Source organism: Squalius cephalus (genome assembly GCF_949319135.1).
Source record: "Squalius cephalus genome assembly, chromosome: 20".
NCBI classification, from domain to species: domain Eukaryota; kingdom Metazoa; phylum Chordata; class Actinopteri; order Cypriniformes; family Leuciscidae; genus Squalius; species Squalius cephalus.
In genome coordinates, this window is record NC_137141.1 from 25359824 (window position 1) to 25381983 (window position 22160).

Here is a 22160-nt window from a genome sequence, read left to right on the forward strand (position 1 = left end):
ACCCAATCGTCTAGCAATCACTATTTGGCCCTTGTCAAAGTCCCTCAGATCTTTTCACTTGCCCATTTATCCTGCTTCCAACACATGCAATTCAAATACTTGCTGAATTCGGAACCGCATATTAGTCTTAATAATTGAGCCATAGAAAGATATGCTAAAAATAGTAAGAGTTGTATTCTAGTATGCAGGTCCAACTTCAGCAACTGACTGTTCACTTGCTGGCCAATATATGCTACCCCTTGACAGGTGCCATTGTAACGATATAATCAAAGTCATTCACTTCACTTGTCAGTTTAATGCAGCTGATAAGTGTGCATAATATATCGCCAGTATTGTAGATGTCTCATTCCAAAATATTGTTAATGATATTAAATTATATATATATATATATATATTGTGCATTACATGTCATCTGGTTCCTCCCTGGTGAAGAGTGAATATTTTTTCCAAGAAGGAACTTAAAGGAGGTAAACTGAGGCTGAGGGGGTATTTGAGGCCACTTCTGATTCAAAACACTCTCTATTTAGCTGGCCACTTCCTGTCCACCAGACAGATGGGCTATTGGAGCACAGCCTGTTTCCATGACAACTGCTTTGGCTACAGCTAGCTGAAAACCACAGAACACACAGACAGCCAAATAAAATACACAGTCCCAAGTGGCTTTTATTGGAGCTTAAGATGTGTATTTGATACAAAAGGAAACATATCTGACTAACAGTTCAGTAAAGGAAAATAGTATCTTTGCATATAAGAACACTTAAATATGCACATTAAAACCAAATCAGACATTAATAACAAACTAAAAAATTTCCAATTTGCATAAATAGATCATTTAGAATGATTTCATTTAAAATTTTAAAAAGATACATTAGAAAACTGACCTTTTGCTATAGTTATAAAAAAAAAGTCCCATCCCAGTAATAAATATATACACAATAAATGATACAAAAGAGAGTATCAGTTATTTAGAAAACATTTAGAAGCTTTTTCAAAATGAATTAAAACCTGTACATTTCATCAACGACAACAGAAAGGATGAATACGTTCTCCTCTCAAAGTAACAGCAGTTTTATGGGGCATCATATAATGGGTACTGTAACCACATAAGCTAAATCTAATACTACTTATTTGCTGATTTTCAAAGATTCGTGCATGTATGTTTTTGGGCAAAACTGATATAGCAGTAGCTACAGGAACTCTGGTAGTCATGAATTACATTAGAACTGATCGCAAATTTCTGTTATAAATTTGTAGGGTTTCTTGGCATGTTTGTAGAGCATTTCAGTTCATTCACCAACGATTAATATAATGAAACAGAATAATGTTTATAAATCTGTATTGTTTTTTTGTAAAAAAAAAAAAAAAAAAAAAAAGGTTTATACTGATTATTTGTGGATCACATTTTGAAAATACCTCCTGAAGGATTAATCAGAGGGCCTGATGTATGGACCGTATTTGTTCATATTAGGAATGACAAACTTTGGGGAAAGTCTGAAACTGAAAATTGGTGAAATGACCATTGTTGGTTAAAAAAAGGGTTGTACCACTACATTTTTAAATCTTAATGCACACACACACACACACATACACACAGTGCTTATGGCACTGCACCTCATGGAGTTGCTGAGCAAGGGATAATATACTGTACTCACTAAATACTGCTCAGGGTATTTGTATCAATACAGTGAAGCAAATAGGATCCCCCAAACCCATTTTACTACAGAAGTAACACCCTGTTCATTTGTCCTTTTCAGAGATTAGCGTCTCCAGTGCTATGACTTTAAACAGGAAAACGAAGAGTAAATTGTTATTGTGATCTCTTTCAGAGTCAAAAAACGAATGAGAAATAGTAAAAAGCCATAGCTGTTCGCTTATACTCAGGAAAATTACGAAATATGGCTCAAAACCTTTAAGGTGTTTGGAAGAAACACTTGAAAGAGATACTCTACATTATTTCACTCTAAATTCACAAAGTACTTAAGGCTCATACACTTGGTCACGCGAAAACTGTTCATTAGATTATTCTGAAAGATGACAGCGAGTTGCTGAGGGATCTCTGGTATCCTAATAGAGTAGGAGGAAGGGTCTGTGGACTTGTGTAAACCAGTCTGTAGGATGACTCAAAAATAACTCTCAAATCTCTGTCAGTGTAAGCTTAATCATTCCTCCCATTTCCTCCATCTGGATCTGGAAGGTGTCCTCGTTAGAGTAGTGCTTGATGATGTTATCATCCATGTTAACCATGATCCTGAAATGAAGCAGAGATGGTGGGACACTATGGTTTAGTTTTACCCCAGACTGACTGTGGTTCAGTGACTAATCAAAGGACATGTGTGGGATACATGAATAAAAATACATTTGATGTATGATCACACACCACAAACAGCATGTGGGTATATTAGGTATATTAGGGTCCAATTCTCACTATTAACTATGACTTTTGCCTCAATAAACTCCTAATCACTGCTCATTAGTAGTTAGTAAGGTAGTTGTTAAGTTTAGGTATTGGGTAGGATTAAGGGATGTAGAATATGGTCATGCAAAATAAGGCATTAATATGTGCTTTATAAGTACTAACAAACATCCAATATCCCAGTAATATGCAAAAATTGGACCCTAAACTTAAGTGTTACCAAATATATAAATAAAAAATCTGATAAATACCAGTAAAAAAAAAGACATTTTTTTTAATATTAATAATAGAGAATGAATGTGATGCAAATCGTGCTCTTTATACTGTAATCAATTTACAGCCATAGTTTAAAGAAACCTGTGTGTCTTACCCTTTCTTGCATTTCTTGAAGACTTTTCCCATCTTCTCAAGAGGAACTTCATATTTCTCTGAAATCTGGTGGATAGGAGATCCATTAGCAGGCGCCAGAAGTAAAACTTTACATTACTGTGTCTATCTGGCATGCATGTTATTGTCATTTACATTGCAATGGATCATTTTAAGCAACTCAGCACAATAATTATGAAGCATTCGTGCAGTAATTCATGGTGAGTAATGCAACCCTATGCACTTATTAAATGGAACATTTGTAGACCTAAGTCATTTTTCAAGCCAACTAGTATCAAAGTTCATCTTATTTCGGGATACAAATGGTTGAGCTTAATGTTTTCCCAACCCCCCTGACGTTATCCTAACATTCCCTTTCCTCATTCTCATAGCTAGCTGAAGTGTTGCAATGCTTGGAAAGCGTTCTATTACGCACACCACACAAAAACACGCACACTTTCTTATACCTGTCGCGGGACCCTGTATAGGCCATGCCAGCATTTGTTTTTATTAGCTGGATGTGTTTTTGAGGCAGTGTGATTCACATGCTGGCCTCCTGCTATGTTTTAATGCAGACGGCCTGTTGACAGTCAATCCTCTTGCTATATAACTCAAAGTGCCTATTAAATCACCCTGCTTCAGGCTCTAATTTCAGGGACTCTGCATTGACCACATGCAGTTACTGCACTTTTCTAGATCTGTTTTTCTTGTCTTTTTTCCTAATTTTCTCTGGGAGGTGCTGTGCTGCATTAGAAACGTGGCTGTAGTTTTGGATGGGATGTATAATTTTTGGGAGGGAGCTCTCTTGGAAACAGTGTTTGTGTGTGTTATTGTCTGTTTGTGGTGCAATTAAAGAATGCATTACTAAACAAAATTATACTGTTACAATGTTTAGAACATAGAATGTTTTTTTCTCCATTATTTCTGACTATGTCCTTAAATAACCCTCCACTAAAGGCATTGAAACATTAGAATAGTATTAGTTAAATTAGATTTAGATTTCCTGAAGAAATGTGAGTGGTTCTTGCCTGAGTTAAAACCCAGCACCATGATGTAAGAGTGTTGTGTATGGACAGCAGGGCGGTGTTATTTGCTGAGGTACTCTTGGGGTTTTTAGTTCACTTCTATCAGTTTTATCATCATCCGGGAGAAAATTACAAGTATGATTGTTTCAAAACGTGCCAGAACATGTCTTCTAACAAGATGCAGGATTTGGCTTGACCAGCAATTGATTTCAATAGAGCAGGCATTCTCAAAATAGCAGGCCGCGGTCTGGCACTATTGGCATTATTATTTGATAATATATTTAATAATAATAATCTTCAATTATACTATTTAATGGATAGCTTTCGAAGTCCTCTATTTTGGATATATTTGTTACACAGAGCTCATCAATTCATTATGGGAATGTGTGTTCAAATTCATAATCCTATGTGCCTTAGCAGACTGCACTAATAATGTTGAATGAGGACATTTGGGAAAAGAGAAGTGAACTCACCGCTTCCACTAGGCCTTTTACAGTAGGAGTTTTCAGCATGAGAGCATCAAACACTTCTTCTGTCTCCTTGCGCACATACAGCAAAACTGCAAAGGCAGAAAAATGTGGTTAGCTATATGGTAAATCATGCACAAACTGCAAGCCCAGTTTTCTTGAATGTGAGGTCAGATTTGCAAACCAAAATAAACCAAAGTAAATTCGAAGTCTACTGCCAAGACTTTCATGTGGCAGATGATTTGATATGTTTTTATGATGCATGCCTTTAATGACTTTGTATCTCACATGCTGGTCCCTGTAGTTGTGGTTTCTGCTCATGTCTATAAACTCTGACCGGTCCCGCCCCCCTCCTCCCCTTTCACCCAAAAACCCGAGAAGGACTGGGCAGCATCCCAAACCATTACTGGGAACACTGTGCTTACAGCAAGGGACTTTCAGTAATGTGGACAGTCCGGAGTACACAGATTACAAACATTACATCCTATTCCAAAGCCGACGTGTTGCCTTTGGCAAGAGTATTTTTTTTACATAGATACAAACATCCACACAAACCCACAAATGGCTGACCATGACTGACTGCTATTTAACAGGCGAACAAGCTGGAGACGGCACATCGTGTTGGGAGGGCTAGCAGCCTCAAATGACCTGCAAATTTCCATTCTTTTTTTACCGGATCCCACAGATGTTTGGTTCTACATCCTTTGTTGAAGTGACCGAAGCAGCAGAGTTTGCCTCTGAAATGCTGAGACACACTGGTCTATAATTAGGCCCTTTCAGGGTACAAAACAAATAGCTCTGTTCCAAAACCTATAGTCAGCTACCTTACTAGTACGTACTACCTACATAGGCAACTGGCTTCTAAGGCAGCATCCTAATGTCATGGAACCTCATAAGTGATGACCTGGAACACTTGGTAGAGTCATGTCACATAAGTAATGCCACTCACATGCAATTGGTTCCAATAAAGTTTGATATTAGTATATTGCAAAACTAATGCTGCAATACTCTAATAAGCATAAAATTAATGGCATTGCACACAAATACTGGGCAAAATAATCCAAATGAAAAACAATATTTGAACATTTATTTTTATTATATTTTTTACAATTATTAGATCATATGTATTATATTATTGAATGTTATTATATTTTATATACTATTTTATGGATACTTTTCAGTTCTGAACAAAGTATAGTCAATCGCCTGCCATCTTGATTTTTTTTTACTGAACTTGTTGCAGTGCATTATGGGATTGCCTTCTCCATGAAGGATACATGTGATTTTGCCTTTGAATATGTCTAAAACAAGGCATCTTATGAGGTATCCACCATAGGCAGCACACTAGGTTTTGAAACAGAGCAAATGTGTTTTGAATTAGGGTGTTTTTGTGTGCGGTTACTTGTAAGCAACCAAATGGCATTGCACCATAACAGCGCTAATACTATAGTGCCAACAATACTGAAATAAACACAGAAATACCCAAAGATCTGTCTCATCCACCAAATCACATACAACTCAGTTCCAGTTAAAACACACCTCTTTTGGGCTCATCCATCCTTGCCAGCTTATTGGGAGGTGATCCAAACTCCTCCTCGGAATAAGGTAATCTCTTCATAGCTGAGCTGAAGAACATGAGGGAAAGAGGAAAAGTGAGGAGACGAGGAGGGAGATGCAATAGATGAGTGTAGTTCTGAGAAAACCTCCATCCCAATAGAAAAAACGAGGCGAGTACATCATTACCAATTACACAAACAGCACCTGCACATTTCCTGGAAACGCTATACTCCAGGGAAAAGCTAAAGGCTGTTTGCTCTTTAATGCACATTTTGAACCCTTCCCCTGTCTTGAACAAGCATTCCGAACATAAATGAGCTCAAAGAAGATAAGAGACAGAAACGTACCCCTCCTCTGAGTCCTCCGGTGAGAAAGGCTATAATGAGAAAAGCACAATACAGCATTAACAAAAAATATAGAACCATTTTAACAGTTAATTTACCATTCTTTAACAAAAACCTTTAATATTTCAGAATAAAGAGGCATTTTAGAGTTATTCCCCATGGTGAATAAAGAGATAGAGCCCAGTTACATATTGTATTAAAACTGAATGTTGCTATTTAAGTCTGGCCTATAATAACAGAATATACCGTATAAATATACACTAACGTTCAAAAGTTAAGTGTCAGGGGTATTTGTTCTGTCTTAGTTTTCATTGTGTTCAGTGTCTATTTTCCTTTGACCCAGTTTTCCCATTTATCTCATTGATTCATCCCATTCACTTATTAATTAACTCATTAGCTCCTTTGTTTGCCCTCTGTACTTAAGCCCTCAGTTTCAGTCTGTTCCTTATTCTGTATTGTTTAACGTCTACGTTGAAGTGGTTGTTCTAGTCCAGTGTCGGCTCCAGCCCATGAGCCCGCTCTAGAGTATGCTCCAGCATATGAGTCCGCTCCAGTTCACAACCCCATAGCTTCTTCCAAGAAAGTTTGGGGGAGGGGGGGAGTGGCTGTATGTCCCCAGCCATAGTGGCCGAGCCAAGCTCCAGTGTCAAGGCCACGGAGGCCGATCCTTCCTGGCTCCTGGCACTACTGGTGCCTCCCTGGTTTCCTGAACTTCCGGTGCCTCCCTGGCTCCCTGAATTGCTGGTACCTCCCTGGCTCCTGTATTACCGGTGTCACCCTTGAGGCTTCCTAGCCTGCCAGCACTGCCCTGGACACTTGCCCGTTACCTTCCACCACTCCAGGGTGCCCAGTTGAACTCTTTTTGGGTTTTTGATCCATCTTAGTTTTCATTGTGTTCAGTTGCTATTTTCCTTTGACCCAGTTTTCCCGTTTGCCTTATATCAGTAACATAACGTGACACTAAGATTCTTCTTCTTTTTTTAAGAAGGACTCATTAACATGATAAAAAGTGGCAGCAAATACTTTTACATTGCTACAAAAAATCAAAGAAATTCTTTAATCAAAGAATCCTGAACATTTTTTTATCAGTTTCCACAAAAATATTAAGCATCACAACTGTTTTCAACATTGAAGAAATGTTATTTGAGCACCAAATTAAAATGTTTTTTTTTCTTTTTTTTCTGAAGGATAATGTGACACTGAAGACTGAAATTTCAGCTTTGCATCAGATGAATACATTTAAATTGTAATAATATTTCAAAACATTACTGTTTTTACTGTATATTTAATCACATAAAAGCAGCTTTGATGAGCATAAGAGACTTATTTCAATACCCCAAACCTTTGAACGATAGTGTACAGGATATTTACATGAAGCTTACATTAGAAAGACTTTAAAATGTTACATTTTAATTTTACTTAATATATTTTAATGTAGGTGGAAAATTAAACCTTCAGCTGAAATTTCAGCTTCTAAAATTCTTTATTTTTTTCCACAAAAATCAGTTTGAGATGAAACTGTATAACCCTGCAGGGCCACCACAGTCGCCCTGCTGAAGACCCAATGGGTTAAACCATTAACACATACATTTTCACCTACTTGTGATGATTAATGATCCACTCCTAAATTCAGATCAACTTTCTTTCTTTTTATGTAATCTTTTATTTACATTTTTTATGCAGTTCCTGCATACTGCAATGTAAACTCAATACAAAAGCTGTCAGACCCCCAGAGCATAAAGCAGATCATTCAGAACATTTGAATCAGCACAGGTGCATTGCATAAGCACATAAAAGCACATTAACATCCTTCCATGGCTCTAAACTTCATTTGTGTGGCACTAGAAAAGTATGGCAAAGTTCACATTTCTTGTTAATTTTGTGTGATTTAGTGAAAAGTAAATAGCCAGAAGGTTTATTTTTGGCTCTAGATACACTCTGGGCATCAATGTCACACAACTACTGATGATCAAAGGTCATGTTTAAGGACAGTGTCTAACATTTGCTTTCCTACAGAACAGGGAGTCATGTGATTTTTGCCATATGGGTGAACAGGTTTGTGAGCCAAAGGTGGAGGGTGAAGTAAAAGGAAGGGTTCTACCAAGAAACTGAAATGATTTAAAAAATAACTTCCAGGTCTAAGAACCTTAAAGTTAAAAGACATGTGATCCAGTGATGGGTACCATTGATGTTTATGGTATTTGGTAAACTGAATGGTACTCTGAACAAAGCTGGCAGGACAAATTAGGCATGTTTTGATTCGTTATGAAAGCGTGTGTGGGCTTAAGATAAGATTCCTTGCCAAGAACTTTCTGATAACAGCCAAACCCATGCCATAAATGCCAGATTTTATAACTGTGAGAAACGACTATATTCCTTGCAACTGACTGCATCATTCCGGTCACCGTGACCCAACGACAATCTGCTATTTCTGTGAAATGTTACAGTAGTCTGCGCTCACACATGCAATAAAAAGCACTGAAATGATGTTGATGTGCTTTTACGCAAAGCCACTTATATGTGGAATGATTATGTTAGGGGCTTTGTCATAGTGCTACTGACATTTAGATCATTAATCATTTTGGCAAGAGACCACAAATTTTAATATTAAAAAAATCATTTTGTTTACACTATAAGGGCATTTTAATAGGTTGAAAAAACATTGCAGTGTCAGGTTAATTTTCTTAATTTGATGTGATTGGAAATAAAAACTTGAATTCAAAAACAAAATAAAAAATTCACTGAGGTTTGACTAGGTCAGGTGAAATGATAAAAAAAAAATTATTGATAAGAAAAATAATAAGAGGTTCATTTTCCAAACATATAATAATTAATTATAATTATAAGAATTTTTTTTTATTATTTATTTTTTATTTTTATATTTATTAATAAATAACATTGTCATTTAATAAATTTTAATTATAGAATGTATTTATAATGCTTACTTTTTTACATGTTTATCACTGGTTCTCTGGGACACACAAAAAAAGGCACATCTTTTAATTATTGTTTGATTGATTGATTGACTGACTGATCTGTCAACAATCTTTCTGTTCCAAGCCACTGAGTGCATTTTCATGCATTTTACACTGTTTGTGTTTAATAACCCGTATTGTACAAGTTCATGTAAACACATAAAGCAGTGTTCTTCTTATGGGGAAATGTCATAAACTGTTTAAACAAAAGACAATTTGCCCTGTGGCTTTTTGCCAATCACCCTGTTCTCGCACCGGCATTCTGGTGTCATTCATTTTTCTCTGATTGGACCATCGAGGCTAAGCCTAACAGATAAGATATGGGGGTAATGCAGAAACTGCAGTTAATGAGGTCAAAATCATTCTAAACTATATGATTGTGCTCACATGCTGCAGAAATGTACATTATCGTACATTCTCCTATCTTTGTATCTTATCACCAGTGCTCACATGCAATGTTTCACAACACACACTGCACCTGTACACCTGTAGAGCACAGAGCATTTGAGTTTCATAAGTCTGCCAATGATGTAAATGTTAAAAAGCTGTGAATATCATAATCTTGCCCCCTTTTTTGGTCTATAAACCTGATACACACTTATTGACCCCCAAAGAGGTCATCTGAAACGTTGTAACTTATGATATTTACTAAATATCTGGTATGTTCAAATGTGAAATTTGTGCACAAAAAAAAAAAAAAAAAAAATTTGCACAGAATGTTAAGGACTGGTACTCACATGACGCTGGAAGGTAGAGAAGTGGATGTCGGGGATAAAAAGAACAGGCTGCGTCTCGTATTCTGTCATTGTCTTGAAGACAGTGATGTCGCTGCGCTTGTGCAGGAGGGGCACCTTGACATCTGGCCCAACTGAGAAAAATGGGGCAAGAATAAAGTGAAAGTCTCTCCAGAGCTCAGACTTACATTTTCAACGAAAGTACCATCGGGTCAGTTCAAATCTATGTGTCAAATTAAAAAAACCTGAACGTGTGCTTACAGTTTCCCATAGCAGGGTTGACGTCAGGGCCCTTGCTCTTCCTACGGGACTGTTTCCTCTCCTCATCACGGATTTTGCGTTCTGCACCCTTGTCGCAGAAGACCTTAATCTGGCAGAATGCGCGGTGGATGGGTTTATTACTGCGGTTGTTGTAGCTGTAGGTGTCGATCTGTAGGTTGAGCGGAAGGCCCTTCACTCCCTTCTGAGAGGAGAAGTCTGTGCTCAGACAATTCACTGAGATAAAGATCTAAGGAGAGAAGAGAGGGAACAATTAATGTTACAATGTTTGTTACATCATTTGTTACAAATCAATCCTTGGAAATAGAGAGTATTGTTGCGTTCAGTCCAACTTTTCTTTTTTTTCCTTTTTTTTTTTTTTTTTTTTTTTTTCCTTCACTTGCATGAAGCAAAACAAAAAGCTGCACACTGAACAAAAATTCAGACTGGTTTATTACATGTTCAACAAAACAAAAAAAGTGCAGTAAAGTAAAATAGATTAAATAGACTGATTTTAAATTAAAAACCAAGAGAAAACCACAAAGTGGAATGCAATTTAAAAATTGGTTTTAGTCAAAAACTTTATTCAGTGTGTGGATAGCGTTGTTTGTTTTGAAATTATAAATTCTGTTTTCTGTAAATGCTCAGGGTAAAACGTTTGTGAGAGGTGAAATGGGAACACCAGAGTGTCATGTATTGTATGTCGCCCCCTTTTGGTAACAAAATAGAATCACAACACAAAGTTTTTAAGAGCATTCTGGAAGTGCTCTTCCATCACTATCTAATAAATAAAATATTAGTTTATGATGTGATGAAATAAATATAACTTTAATACAAACTGTGGCATTTTATTATTATTTATTATTATTCTGCTTTTGAAAGCATCCTGCTTTTTAATTCAAATTCAGACACAACTGAAGTATATTTATGGAAGTTTGAGTATATATATATATATATATATATATTATTATAAAAAAAATTTTTAATACATGCATTTCCCTTTATAAATTTGGGGTCGTGAGATTTTTTATTTATTTATTTATTTATTAATTGGAAAGGCATCTCTTATGCTCATCAAGGCTGAAATTTATTTGATCAAGAATACAGTAAAAAAAACAATATTGTGAAATATCATTACAATGTAAATGTATTAATAATGTAAATTGCAAATAAATGTAGTAAAATATAATTTATTCCTGTGGTGGTGAAGCTGATTTTTATTACTTTACTTTTTATTACTTTTATTTTATTGCCATTGCCACTCCAGTCTAATATGGTGATTTGGTGCATTTCTCATTATTATCATCAGTGATGAAAACAGTTGTGCTGTTTAATATCTTTTGTTGGAAACCGCGATGCATTTTTTTCCAGAATTCTTTGATAAATAAAAAGTTCAAAAGAACAGCATTGATTTGAAATACTCTTTTTGTAACAATGTAAACGTCTTTACTGTAACTTTGATCAACTCAATACGTCCTTGCTGATTAAAAATATAAAAAAATTATACTGACCCCAAACTTTTGATCTGTTGTGTATATGTAAACCTCTCGATCCTCATCTGTTTATTCCAACCACTGTATCACCAATGCAAAATTTACTTAACTTTATCCAATGACAATACCGCATCTTACGTAATAATGGATTAACAACAAAAGGCCTGAGACAAAATGAGAATTACAAACAAATGGGCATTCAACTAATCAAATATTTGCACAAGCATTCACTAAATGCCTGTAATGTCTCAAAAAGTCCACTAGGGTGCGCCACAATAACATTCCAGCCATCCTTTTCCAAAACCTTTTAAGTGTTTTGCCCTGATCTCTCTCTCTTCGAGTTCTGTTTCTCACCCAAGTGCACAGAATCCAAACCACGCCCACATCCGACACTGCCAACAGTGTTAGACACTGTAGACTGAGCACACGGATGAGTATCCTACAGCGCAGGCCTATCTTATGATCTGCATCCTGGTTATAGGACAACACTGCACACTCCAAAATACTCAATTTCATTCTTTAAACTTTGAATTGTTTACTTTAATGGGATAATTATACTTACATCAATACACAAATGTTCGTGACTATTCCTTTAACAGCCTGCTACGATCCTTCAACTTACACAGATGAAAAATCAAAACTAATCAGACAGAGGTAGAAGATTTTAACCAAAATCTGTTCGTCACTTGATGACGGGTTTAACCCGACCAGTCTGGACACACTCGTCGAACAGGATTCCATCAGCCTTCCTGTCACAGTGCTCCCCCGTTTATGTTTCCTCATTCTTAACGCTATTGTTGGGCGCGTCTCCTCATTAACACGTCAGTTTCGCACAAAATAATGATCCGAGAACAAATCGTACACTACTCAAAGTCAGCGAACAACAAATATCTCCATCAGTCCAGCATCTGCATCTGAAGACAACTGAACTAAAAGCTTTGATCAATGTTGGAAACACCAATGACCAGCTCAAGTAACTAAGCTTGACCAAAATAATCTTGGAAAGCCCGTTCTTCCCTCTTTCTTTTATGATTTTTCTTATGGGCCACAGCACACTTTGTTTGTGGTTCCTGAATAAATCCTTTGTTTGTGCACAAGTATTGAGCATCAGGTTTATTTTGAGTGTAAATCTCCATGTCAGTCATACTTTTCCTTTTTATCTCTATTTTAAGATTATTTATCCACATACCAAAAATAAATACCAAGAATTCTAACAGAAGGAAATTATTCACCTTTAGCCTAAATCGAACAGAAAGCCATTTTCACTAATCTCATATTAATTTCTTTAGATATCAAGAGATGTATCAAATAAAAAGAGCAATAATGTTGTTTATTGATTATAAACTATGAAAATAGTGTTACAAGTGCCCAAAAATGTCTTTACCTTTGCTTCCTCACTTATGTCCCATGTGAATGAAATGGCGTTGTATGAAATCTCCTCAATATTACTGATGGTGTTGAAACTTTCTTTGTAGTCCGCTGTGGGAGACAAGAGAGGCTTGATTAATGAGTATTTTGAGAATTCATTTTGTAAATGAAGGAGGTAAATGGGGAAGGAAATGTCATATTTTTAAATCTCAGTTGCAGATATAAGACAAGTAGAACTGACTATAGTAGACTCTAATTACATGTTTATGAGCTTTTTAGATCAAATCAAGACAGTTAAATGTAATCAATTCAACATATGATGGAAAAACTGTTGTAATACAACATTATAACAAATTTGTAATGTAATATTAAGTCTCAAAAGGTATTTTCCCTCAGAAGTCGACTTTCATTGAAAGCAAGATAATGCTGTGTTACCCTTTCAAGCTTTACAATGTTCATCGTTTATTTGTTGTGTCATTGATGGCTCTCCCCTTGCCCTATTGTCTTGTCCCCACCTGCAGCCCCCCTTCCCTGCGTCCAGTTTGTCTGTGTTTGCTATCTGTATCGTTACTCCACCCTGAACTGCACTGGACCCAAAGAGAATTGAAAGTGTGACTGTGAGATCAGAGGTGTATTGATATCCTCACCGATATCAATGCATCTCTGTTTGGCCGTGTGCTGTCTGGAGTGCCAGTATTTCCAGTGCTTGAGTTGGTCATCTCTGGTCTTCTCCTCTCCAAACACTACCATCACAACACTCTGAAAAACAGCAGGGTGTTACTGCTTTCCATTATAGTGTACACACTCAAACAAGTGCTCATTTATTCAACGCTCCAAAAAGTATTTAAGTCACGCTTAAATATATACTGATTTGATTGGAAAGTATCTGGAAAGTATCTAGCCTCATTATATTAGACTAGAATATGTGGCATCTGCAAAACAAATGAATAGTAGAGATTTTTTTCAGAGCCATTTTTGGTGTGTGTGTGTGTTCGTGCACATGTGTGTGGTTCAGGTATTCCCTGCATTGTAATACCAGAAATGTTTGATCTTGTGGGGAAATTGTTTTGGTCCCCATGTGGAAAACAGCTTATAAATCATATTAAATAACGCATTTTTGAAAATGTAAAAATGCAGAAAGTTTAGGGCTGTGTTTATGGTTATATGGGATATAATACAGTCAGTACAGTATAAAAATCATTATGTCAATGAAAAGTTCCCATAAAACATGAAAACCCAACGTGCGTGCATGTGTGTGTGAATTGTTTTAAAAAAATGTAGATGAAGTGTCCAAATACTGTTTTGGGCCAAAAAAAAATAAAAAATCTTATTTTCAAACTAATCTTACCCTGACTTTACAGATGGGGCCGTGCATCAGTTTGCCATTGTCGGTTTCCCTGAGGGTGATGGGATAGAACTGGCCCTTGTTGAGGTACGTCATTGTGCCATCACCAGACTTCTGTCTGAGAGACTTGGAGGCTTCTAACGTGTATTCAAAATTATTACTGTTGACCAAACACAAAAAAAGGGGGTCATCACATACAGTAATACATATTTGCACCATCCGACAAAATACACCCATGACAACTTCCCTGTTTGCTATTACACAGAAGAGCTCATCGTATTTGTTTTAGGCTCACTTTCATTTGCCCATGGGCCATGTGCACCTGTCAGGATCCACCAGTGACCCTATTCTGTTTGCACACACTCAGCTGATAAAATCTGCTGACACTCGGGAGACTCTTAAAGGGAATGAGGTTTTTCTCTGGGGTTGTTTTTGGCAGTAAACGTTCGCTTACCTTGACACTGTGTCAAAAGTTCCGTAGTCCTCCTGCGAGACCATGCGTAACTGGAGATCCCCTGGGAACGAGAACACCTGTAGTGCACAAAAGAGGGGCGAGAGGGCCTGGCATTAGCGCAAACAACCACCACGCTGCCACACAGTCAGTCAGTGAGAGAAAGCTGATTGCTGAGCCAAAGAAAAAAACAAACGGCTCTCCCAGCTCCCTGTGTGTGTAAGGTTTTTGTGGAACTATCATTTCTAAGGAAATCCTCCCTCCAGGTTTAAAGAGAGAGTAGAGAGAGGGAGCGGGAATGAGAGCGGGCAAGAGAGAGAGAGGGAGGGAAAAGGCCCTGGCTATTATGTGAGAGGAAAATACAGCACTTTATTGTGTAAGAGAGACAATGGCATAATGACATGCTAGCTGCTATTTTGGCATGTTCAAATAAAAATAGGGAGGGGGCTCAATACAACAATGTCTTTAGAGTCGCCAGGTAAATGAAGTATTGTCTGAGGGTGGGAGACAGGAGATGTGTGTGAACTCACATCTGAGTTCTCTGGGAAGGTCGAGTCTGGGGTGCGCGGCTGTGTGTTCGGGCTGAACTGGTTGTGGGGGAGCTGACGGTCAAATCCAACCGTGTGACTGTCTGTTTCTGAGCAGTGGGGGTTGGGGACTGTGACGGAGAAACTGTGGGATGAACCCTCGGTCTTCACTGAGTAGTTCGGCACAGCCGCAATGGACACCGTCACCGTAGTGTCAGGTGAGGGGAAAAGGCCTCTCTTGTCCTGTTGGTTCCCTGGAAGAACGATATTTACGGGTACTCCTTTCAGAAGCTGAAGTCTGTTCTCCGACGGCATTGACGTCTCTTGGAGAGGGGCCATCATGTTCCTGTTGAGAATGTAAATAACAAAATATACAATCTAAATGTTTGTTTTTGAACATTTCAACGACCTACAAGCACATGCACATGCCTTAGTTTAAAGTTTAACAATTACTTTTCTCTCTTTTTTTTGCGAAATGTAAACATTTTCCTGGTTTTAAACAAGATTAAAATACAGAATATAGATAATAATATATCTGTGCTGGGGAGAAACTATCACAAGCTCATTAAAGTCACCATGAAATCGACACAGACTAATCTTTCTTTCTTTCTTTTTTTTGTTGGGAATATTGTAGGAATTATTATAAATGATCACAGCACTAGCAAACCACAACCCTCCAACGACCCAATCAGTTTTCAATGGACAAATTCAAGTCCATTGTCCTACATTTAGTCTTGTTCGAGAAATCGTTTCAGATTTACATCAAAATAGGGAAGAAATGCACACTGACCCGGCAGAACGGCAACATTAAACTCTATGCGCATGATATTTGAAGCTTTTAATATAAAGTGCACTTATGCTAGGAACAGTTTAGCTTGTGCACGTTTTTGCTACTATAAAGTCACTGACTTGGCTTCTGCGTGCCCGGCAAACAGACCAAACAAATCAATCGTATAAATGGTTGTCGACTATTTTCTTAAAAGATTATTATTGATTGTATTTGCATTCCTAAAAGAGAATAATAAAAAGAAGGGTCTCGTCTTCTCAGTGTGGAAAAAAATGGCATTCATTATTGCATCTTTGATGAGAGCTTCACCTTTTGTTGGGATCCACATCAGAGCCCAGGACGTCAGTCTTTTGCTGGGATATTGTTCTCTTTTCCCGTGGCACCTGGGGAAAGTAAACAAACTCTATGTTAGTCTGACCACATCCAATAGCATCAGCTTTACCCATTATATCTGTCAGTGAACATATTTAACAGACTTAGATGTCAGATATCATTAAATTCATCCTTAGTTAAGTAGAACTCAAATAATAATCATACTGATATAAACATTAAATAAGGTTAGTTTTTTTTAAGTGCCTCCTTCCTTCCTTCCTTCTGTAAAATAATAATTATATGATGTTTCCATTGGTCTGTTTTAAGATACAGTCAAACTAAAACTTATTCAGACACCAGATATAATTTGTGATATTTTTTTACTTGTGGGTGCAGGATACTATAGTTCATTTATGTAAGTGAGGATAAACTGTGACATTATACCCAAAAATTCTCCATACAATGAGACCAGTTAAACATACTTTGACCTAACCATGTTTTGCTTAAGTGTTTTGTCTTTAATTGATAATGCGAACTTATTACACCACAGACTGAACAAAATTAAGCATTGCTTGGTTATTGGTTGACCTAAATTGGTATTATCTAATTGTGAACTTAAATTTAACAGCTGACAGCTATTTAACTTAATTCATTTGTGAGACAGTCTAACACCAGTGAAATATCAACTGATTTGATAACTCTGAGTTCTTGTCATATTTTATTACCATTTTATCAACTATAGCGAATAAACTGTGATAATGTGAGAAATGTTGAAGGTGTATGAATAAATTTTGGTTTGACTGTATTAATAAAAACTCATTTTTAAATAATTAATAAGGTTACACTTTATTTTAAGGTGCCCTTGTTACAGTGTAATTATAGTACTGGGTAAGTACCACAACCCTCTGCTTAGTGTGCTTACTAATTAGGGTTAGGGTTTGGTTTAGTTGCTTGTAATTATGATAATTTACTCTTACTACAATGTTAAGTACATGCAAGATGTGTTACAGGGACACTGTAAAATAAAGTGCTACTGGTAATAATTTATTAATTACAATTAATGTAATATAAAATCATTCTTTGTATATTTTTGTTTGCTTATTTAACCTGATATTTTATTGTGTTCATTGATTGAATTGAGTGCTTATTTTGCTAGTAGTATTTTGGGTCTTAGAAAACCAATTGCTTTTATTATTATTACTATCATTTTTCTTAATCTTCTCTTCTTCTTCTTCTTCTTTTACCTTGTAGTAGTCGTATAGCAAACCCAGAGCTGCGGCACTGTCCTCATCTCCATTAATGCTCATCATGGCCTTGGTGGCGGCTGTGAGGGGGTTCTCCAGGAACGACTTCCAGGCCTCATCCTCACTTGTGTAAGGCCGCCGCTGGTTGTAAGCCGTCTCATTCGGTACCACGAGCACAGGCCGCTTACTGTGAGGAACAGATCAGAAAGAGCCATCAGTACAACACTAAAAGATATATGAATCTCCGGGCAGAGAAACAATCAAAACAGTTAAAAGGAACGAAAAGATGGACGATGAGCTTCAACAATCTGAAGATGTTTTGGCGATATTGCTGGTGTTAAAGTTAACAGAAGAGCAGGTTGTTGTGAAAGGCCTTCTTTATCTCAGGATCTGTGACAAAAACTGCGCCTAACAACAAATCTCTGCACAGACCGCAGCTTCCCGTTTGACAACATGTTTCACTGGCTCTTCCAGTAAGACAGCAAGTAAAGTGTCAAAAGGAGATCTGGTGACTTTTCACTAACTGTGACAAAGTTCATTAAGAAAAACCGGTTATGGCCTTTTTCATCATCATTAGGTCATTCTCATGAGTACCATCTTATATTTTTTAGACAAAGGTGGTTCACAGAGATTGGATTTCTCATAGCGAGTGTCATGGCAGACCAGCAAACCCAACATAATTTTGCAAATACTACTGTTGTTTGTCACGGAATGTAGTTTTAAGAGTTTTTTGGGCGAGAATGTATTTGCCGATTTAAAAATGTGCTTCGACGTTTTCAGAGATGTGAGCTCCAGGCCGTCAGCGGCCGTTTATTGCTCTTGTACCCGCCGAGAACAGTTTTATCTCAGCCAGTCCTTTGGGAATTTGCCACTGGCTCTTATGCAGACAGTGTTTAAACATGAGGTATAATTCATTTTGGGTATATCAAACAAGCAATCTTTGCTCTTATTAATCAATTACTTGTTCCAGATTTCACGGTGAATCTCCTTAACTGTTAAAATGAAGCGTTCCTTTATTGCTAGTTCTAAAGTGACGTTTTAGATCTAGTAACTGAGGCTTGGGCTCAACTGTTAATCTGTCAGTTTGAGATTTGAATCCATGGCGGAAGGAAGTAGTTTAGCACAAAATAGATTTTTTGTTTTTTTCTTTCCTTATTTATTTTTTTTACACACTTGTGCCGTCAAACTGTTGTTTAAATGCAATATCACGTTATCGCACGGCCAGTGTGATATTGCTCATATTTAAGTGTTGAAATATCTGACAATAAAATAAAAGCAAAAGTATAATTTCTTTCTCAACTTGGCTGGGGGAGAAGGGTGAGGTTAAGGTTGGGAACTCTGCCATCAAATAAATGTGACTTTTTCAAATTAAATCTACTGTATTTAAGCACATACATTTTTTTCGAGAGGATCAAGTTTTAGAGTATAAACTTAGAACATGCCTTTTCGATTTTATTTAGAAATGGCTTCAACTTGATGATGGTTAGATCTTGGTTTACTTGTCACACAACACTGTAGTAGCCTTTAATAATAGAATGAATCCATTTAAAGTTGCTATGACAAAACTTTGCATCCAGAATTGTTTTACGCAAACGGATTATGGGTAATTTGATAACTAATTGTACCATTCTTTCTCCTTGTTTGATTTTAGTTTTGCAACCTGATAGATCCGTTATCCTGGGACAATAAAACCTTGTGGAAACGCAATCCCACTTCTAAAACAAAAGAGGTGACCAAGCGCAAAATTACTAATGATGTGTTTGTGGGCACATCCGCCAAACTCCAAACACTAACCAAGGAGAGTTTTCCCTTCAGGATTCACAGATACAAGGTCTCACATTTCTTACACTATGGTTATGGTCGTCAACAAAGCTCTGTTTGCATGTAGAAAACCTCACCAATGGGCAAATATTTGGGGTATATACTTTGGTGTTTGATGTTCTTTAGAACCAATTCTGAGAATTAAAAAAAAAATAACTTTTCCTAAAAGGTCGCCTAAGATTCTGTTTAGATTTGCATGCTTTAAACAATGTACAACAAGCTTAAACACTGTTCCTAAGAAATTACCAACGCCTAGAGAGCAGACTGTTTCAATCAACTCTTCTTACAAAACAAAATTTGACAAAATTTAACTTGATCAATCATAAAATAATATAATCCATAACATTATTATTAAAAAACGTATCATTCACGTACTGCAAATACAACATTATCTAAAAACCTAACAATTTCAGCCGACATGTATCACCAATTATTACCTTTCCAAAAACACAGATGTTGGTTCCAGCTGTATTTACATAAGCAGCCTTTTAATAAATTCTCACAAGCTTCCACAAATTTCCCATTTAGACTCGATGTAATTTCACTCCAAACAAGGAATATCAATACACAAAAACCCAAATATCACGCAAATCTGTCAAACAGAGAGCTGTGCTCGTAACTCCCGCGGCAGGTGCATACACCTGTACCGGAGCAGGTCTGAACATGACAGGTGAACTGAAGAGCCCAAACCGCACAACTGTGTAGTGGAATCGGCTCTCGGCTGTCAGACAGACTCCTCGTGGTAAGCCACATATTTTCCAGAATTACTGAGACGAGTCAGACTAGAGAAGCTAATCTTTGTCAGTTCCAGCAAATAAAGCAGTATTAAGCAGTAAATAGTGAGTAATATTTCAATCATAAGATCCTTTTCTGTTGATCGTCCCTCGGTAAACTATGGACCTACAGAGGTGAACTTACTTGTCATGATCCTGTGACATCTCTTATGGTCGAACTGGACTTTCTAGTTGGTACTGTAAATCCGATCCTTCTTCTTCTTGTATGGAACAACGCTTTCAGAATGGGATGAGGGCTGCGTTAGAATTGCCTGTATGAGAACGGGTTTTGTTGGCTTTTCTCGCTTTTTTGGATATACTGAGAAATCGGGGCCGGTTTTACCTGTGACAGGGCACTGGATTGGATTACACCTGTGAGGAGGAGCTTAATATTCAACAATACTCATTGCTTATGGTCCTGCCTGTTTAACCTAAAATAATCTGATGAAATTAACGGTGCAGTGTGATATATATATATATATATATATATATATATATATATATATATATATATATAATTTTAGCACCACATAACAACAAAATCTTTAAATAAAAACAAATCCAGAATGATCTTAAAATAGTTCAGGGCTAAATTTAGCTGTAAATTTACATACAATTTTAACATTTTGCAAACATGTCTGATTTAAATTTAACATAAATGATACTTCTTTACATTTAATACAATTGTAGATTACTTTTATGTACAAGTGGGAGAACAATTTTAAACCAGTATGGCTAAGACTTCTGTATAATGACAGAATTTGTATTAAAAAAAAGAAAATCAGTGTCACAGAAATCATGAAAATGTTTAATGCTGTTTTGTCTTACTGCATGCTAAAAACAGACTGAGTTTGGTGAAAAACCTAAAAACTAGTAGTTAAAGTTGTTGATGAAGTATGATGTTTCTGAAGATAAGCAAAAATAGTCTAAAAAAAATCTCTGTTTTACTCAAATGTAATTAGAATTTCACTTAAATTGTAGGTCTACACTGTTGAGAGTGAGAGTAACAGACACATTTAAACAATTGATATGTTATTTTGCTGTAAAATTTGTTTTCATGTTGTAAGTCTTATGCAGCAGGTTGACAGCATTTCTATTCATGTGCCTTTAGTTTCCTGTGATTTGTGTGCATAACAATATTAGGTGTTGCCAATACAACACTAAGTCCGCTGTGTTCATTTAGCATATTAGGATCAGCCCAATTCAAACTGCTGTTAACACCCACACCAACCCAAAACTGAAGATTAGAGCTCTTTAACTGAACAAAAAAGAAGGGTTTAATGCAAATATATTTATCAAAGCTGGTCAATTACTTTATATAATATAATACTATAGAATTATATAGAATAATGAGGTTCCATGCTAATTATGTAAATGTTCAAGAGAAAAATTATATTGATTTTAACCCTAATGTTGCCTTAAAGAAATACACTTCAAGCAAAATGTGAACAGTAATCTTCTGATTAATCTGTTTGTTTGTTTATGAGCTAAACACTGATTTGTATGTATTTGCATGCAATTTGAGTTGAATAGGCTACAAAAGCAGAAGGGAGATGTATAATTGCTTGCTGTTGCTAAATTTCAAGACATTTGCATTTTTTTTTAAATATGCAAATCACCCAACTTCATGAAACTCATTTCTCTGTCAGTTTCTGGGACAGCTTTCACTCTAAAGGATAATTAATATCCCCATCATCAGTGTAGAGAGTCGTTCTCGCTACAGGCTAAGTGAGTTTAGACAGTTAAGTGGAGATCATTCCTAAAAAGTTACAAGGATAAGAAAATAAACAGCAACTCTCCTTAGTGAGAGAAGGCTTTAGAGATGCTATCATTCAGTTTTTAGTTTATACTCCCCCTTCCATAAACACACCCACCAACACACTTCTGCTCAGAGTCCTGC

The 22160-nt window shown here is 36.6% G+C and overlaps 1 protein-coding gene across 1 annotated transcript; it reads right to left on the reverse strand.

Annotated features, from left to right (window-relative positions):
- Window positions 1-1360: 1360 nt before the first annotated feature.
- grhl1 (grainyhead-like transcription factor 1) lies at window positions 1361-20576 on the reverse strand. The gene is made up of 15 exons (XM_079852682.1): window positions 20406-20576; window positions 17667-17853; window positions 16420-16493; window positions 15327-15669; window positions 14800-14876; window positions 14349-14505; window positions 13648-13759; window positions 13017-13111; window positions 10143-10389; window positions 9885-10015; window positions 6176-6204; window positions 5811-5896; window positions 4278-4363; window positions 2784-2848; window positions 1361-2248 (listed from the first exon to the last, which is right to left on the reverse strand). The coding sequence occupies exons 1-15, from the start codon at window positions 20423-20425 to the stop codon at window positions 2134-2136; spliced, it is 1824 nt and encodes a 607-aa protein (XP_079708808.1). The 5' UTR covers window positions 20426-20576; the 3' UTR covers window positions 1361-2133.
- Between the last annotated feature and the right edge of the window lie 1584 nt (window positions 20577-22160).

Bases quoted from the DNA above. Each gene is read 5' to 3' on its own strand.
- grhl1 (XM_079852682.1), bottom strand. From the start codon at position 20,425: ATGTCACAGGATCATGACAA. The intron at 13,760-14,348 runs GTAAGATTAGTT...GCTGTTTTTCAG, and splicing joins GCCCCATCTGTAAAGTCAGG to AGTGTTGTGATGGTAGTGTT. The intron at 2,849-4,277 runs GTGAGTTCACTT...CCTATCCACCAG, and splicing joins TAAAAGGCCTAGTGGAAGCG to ATTTCAGAGAAATATGAAGT.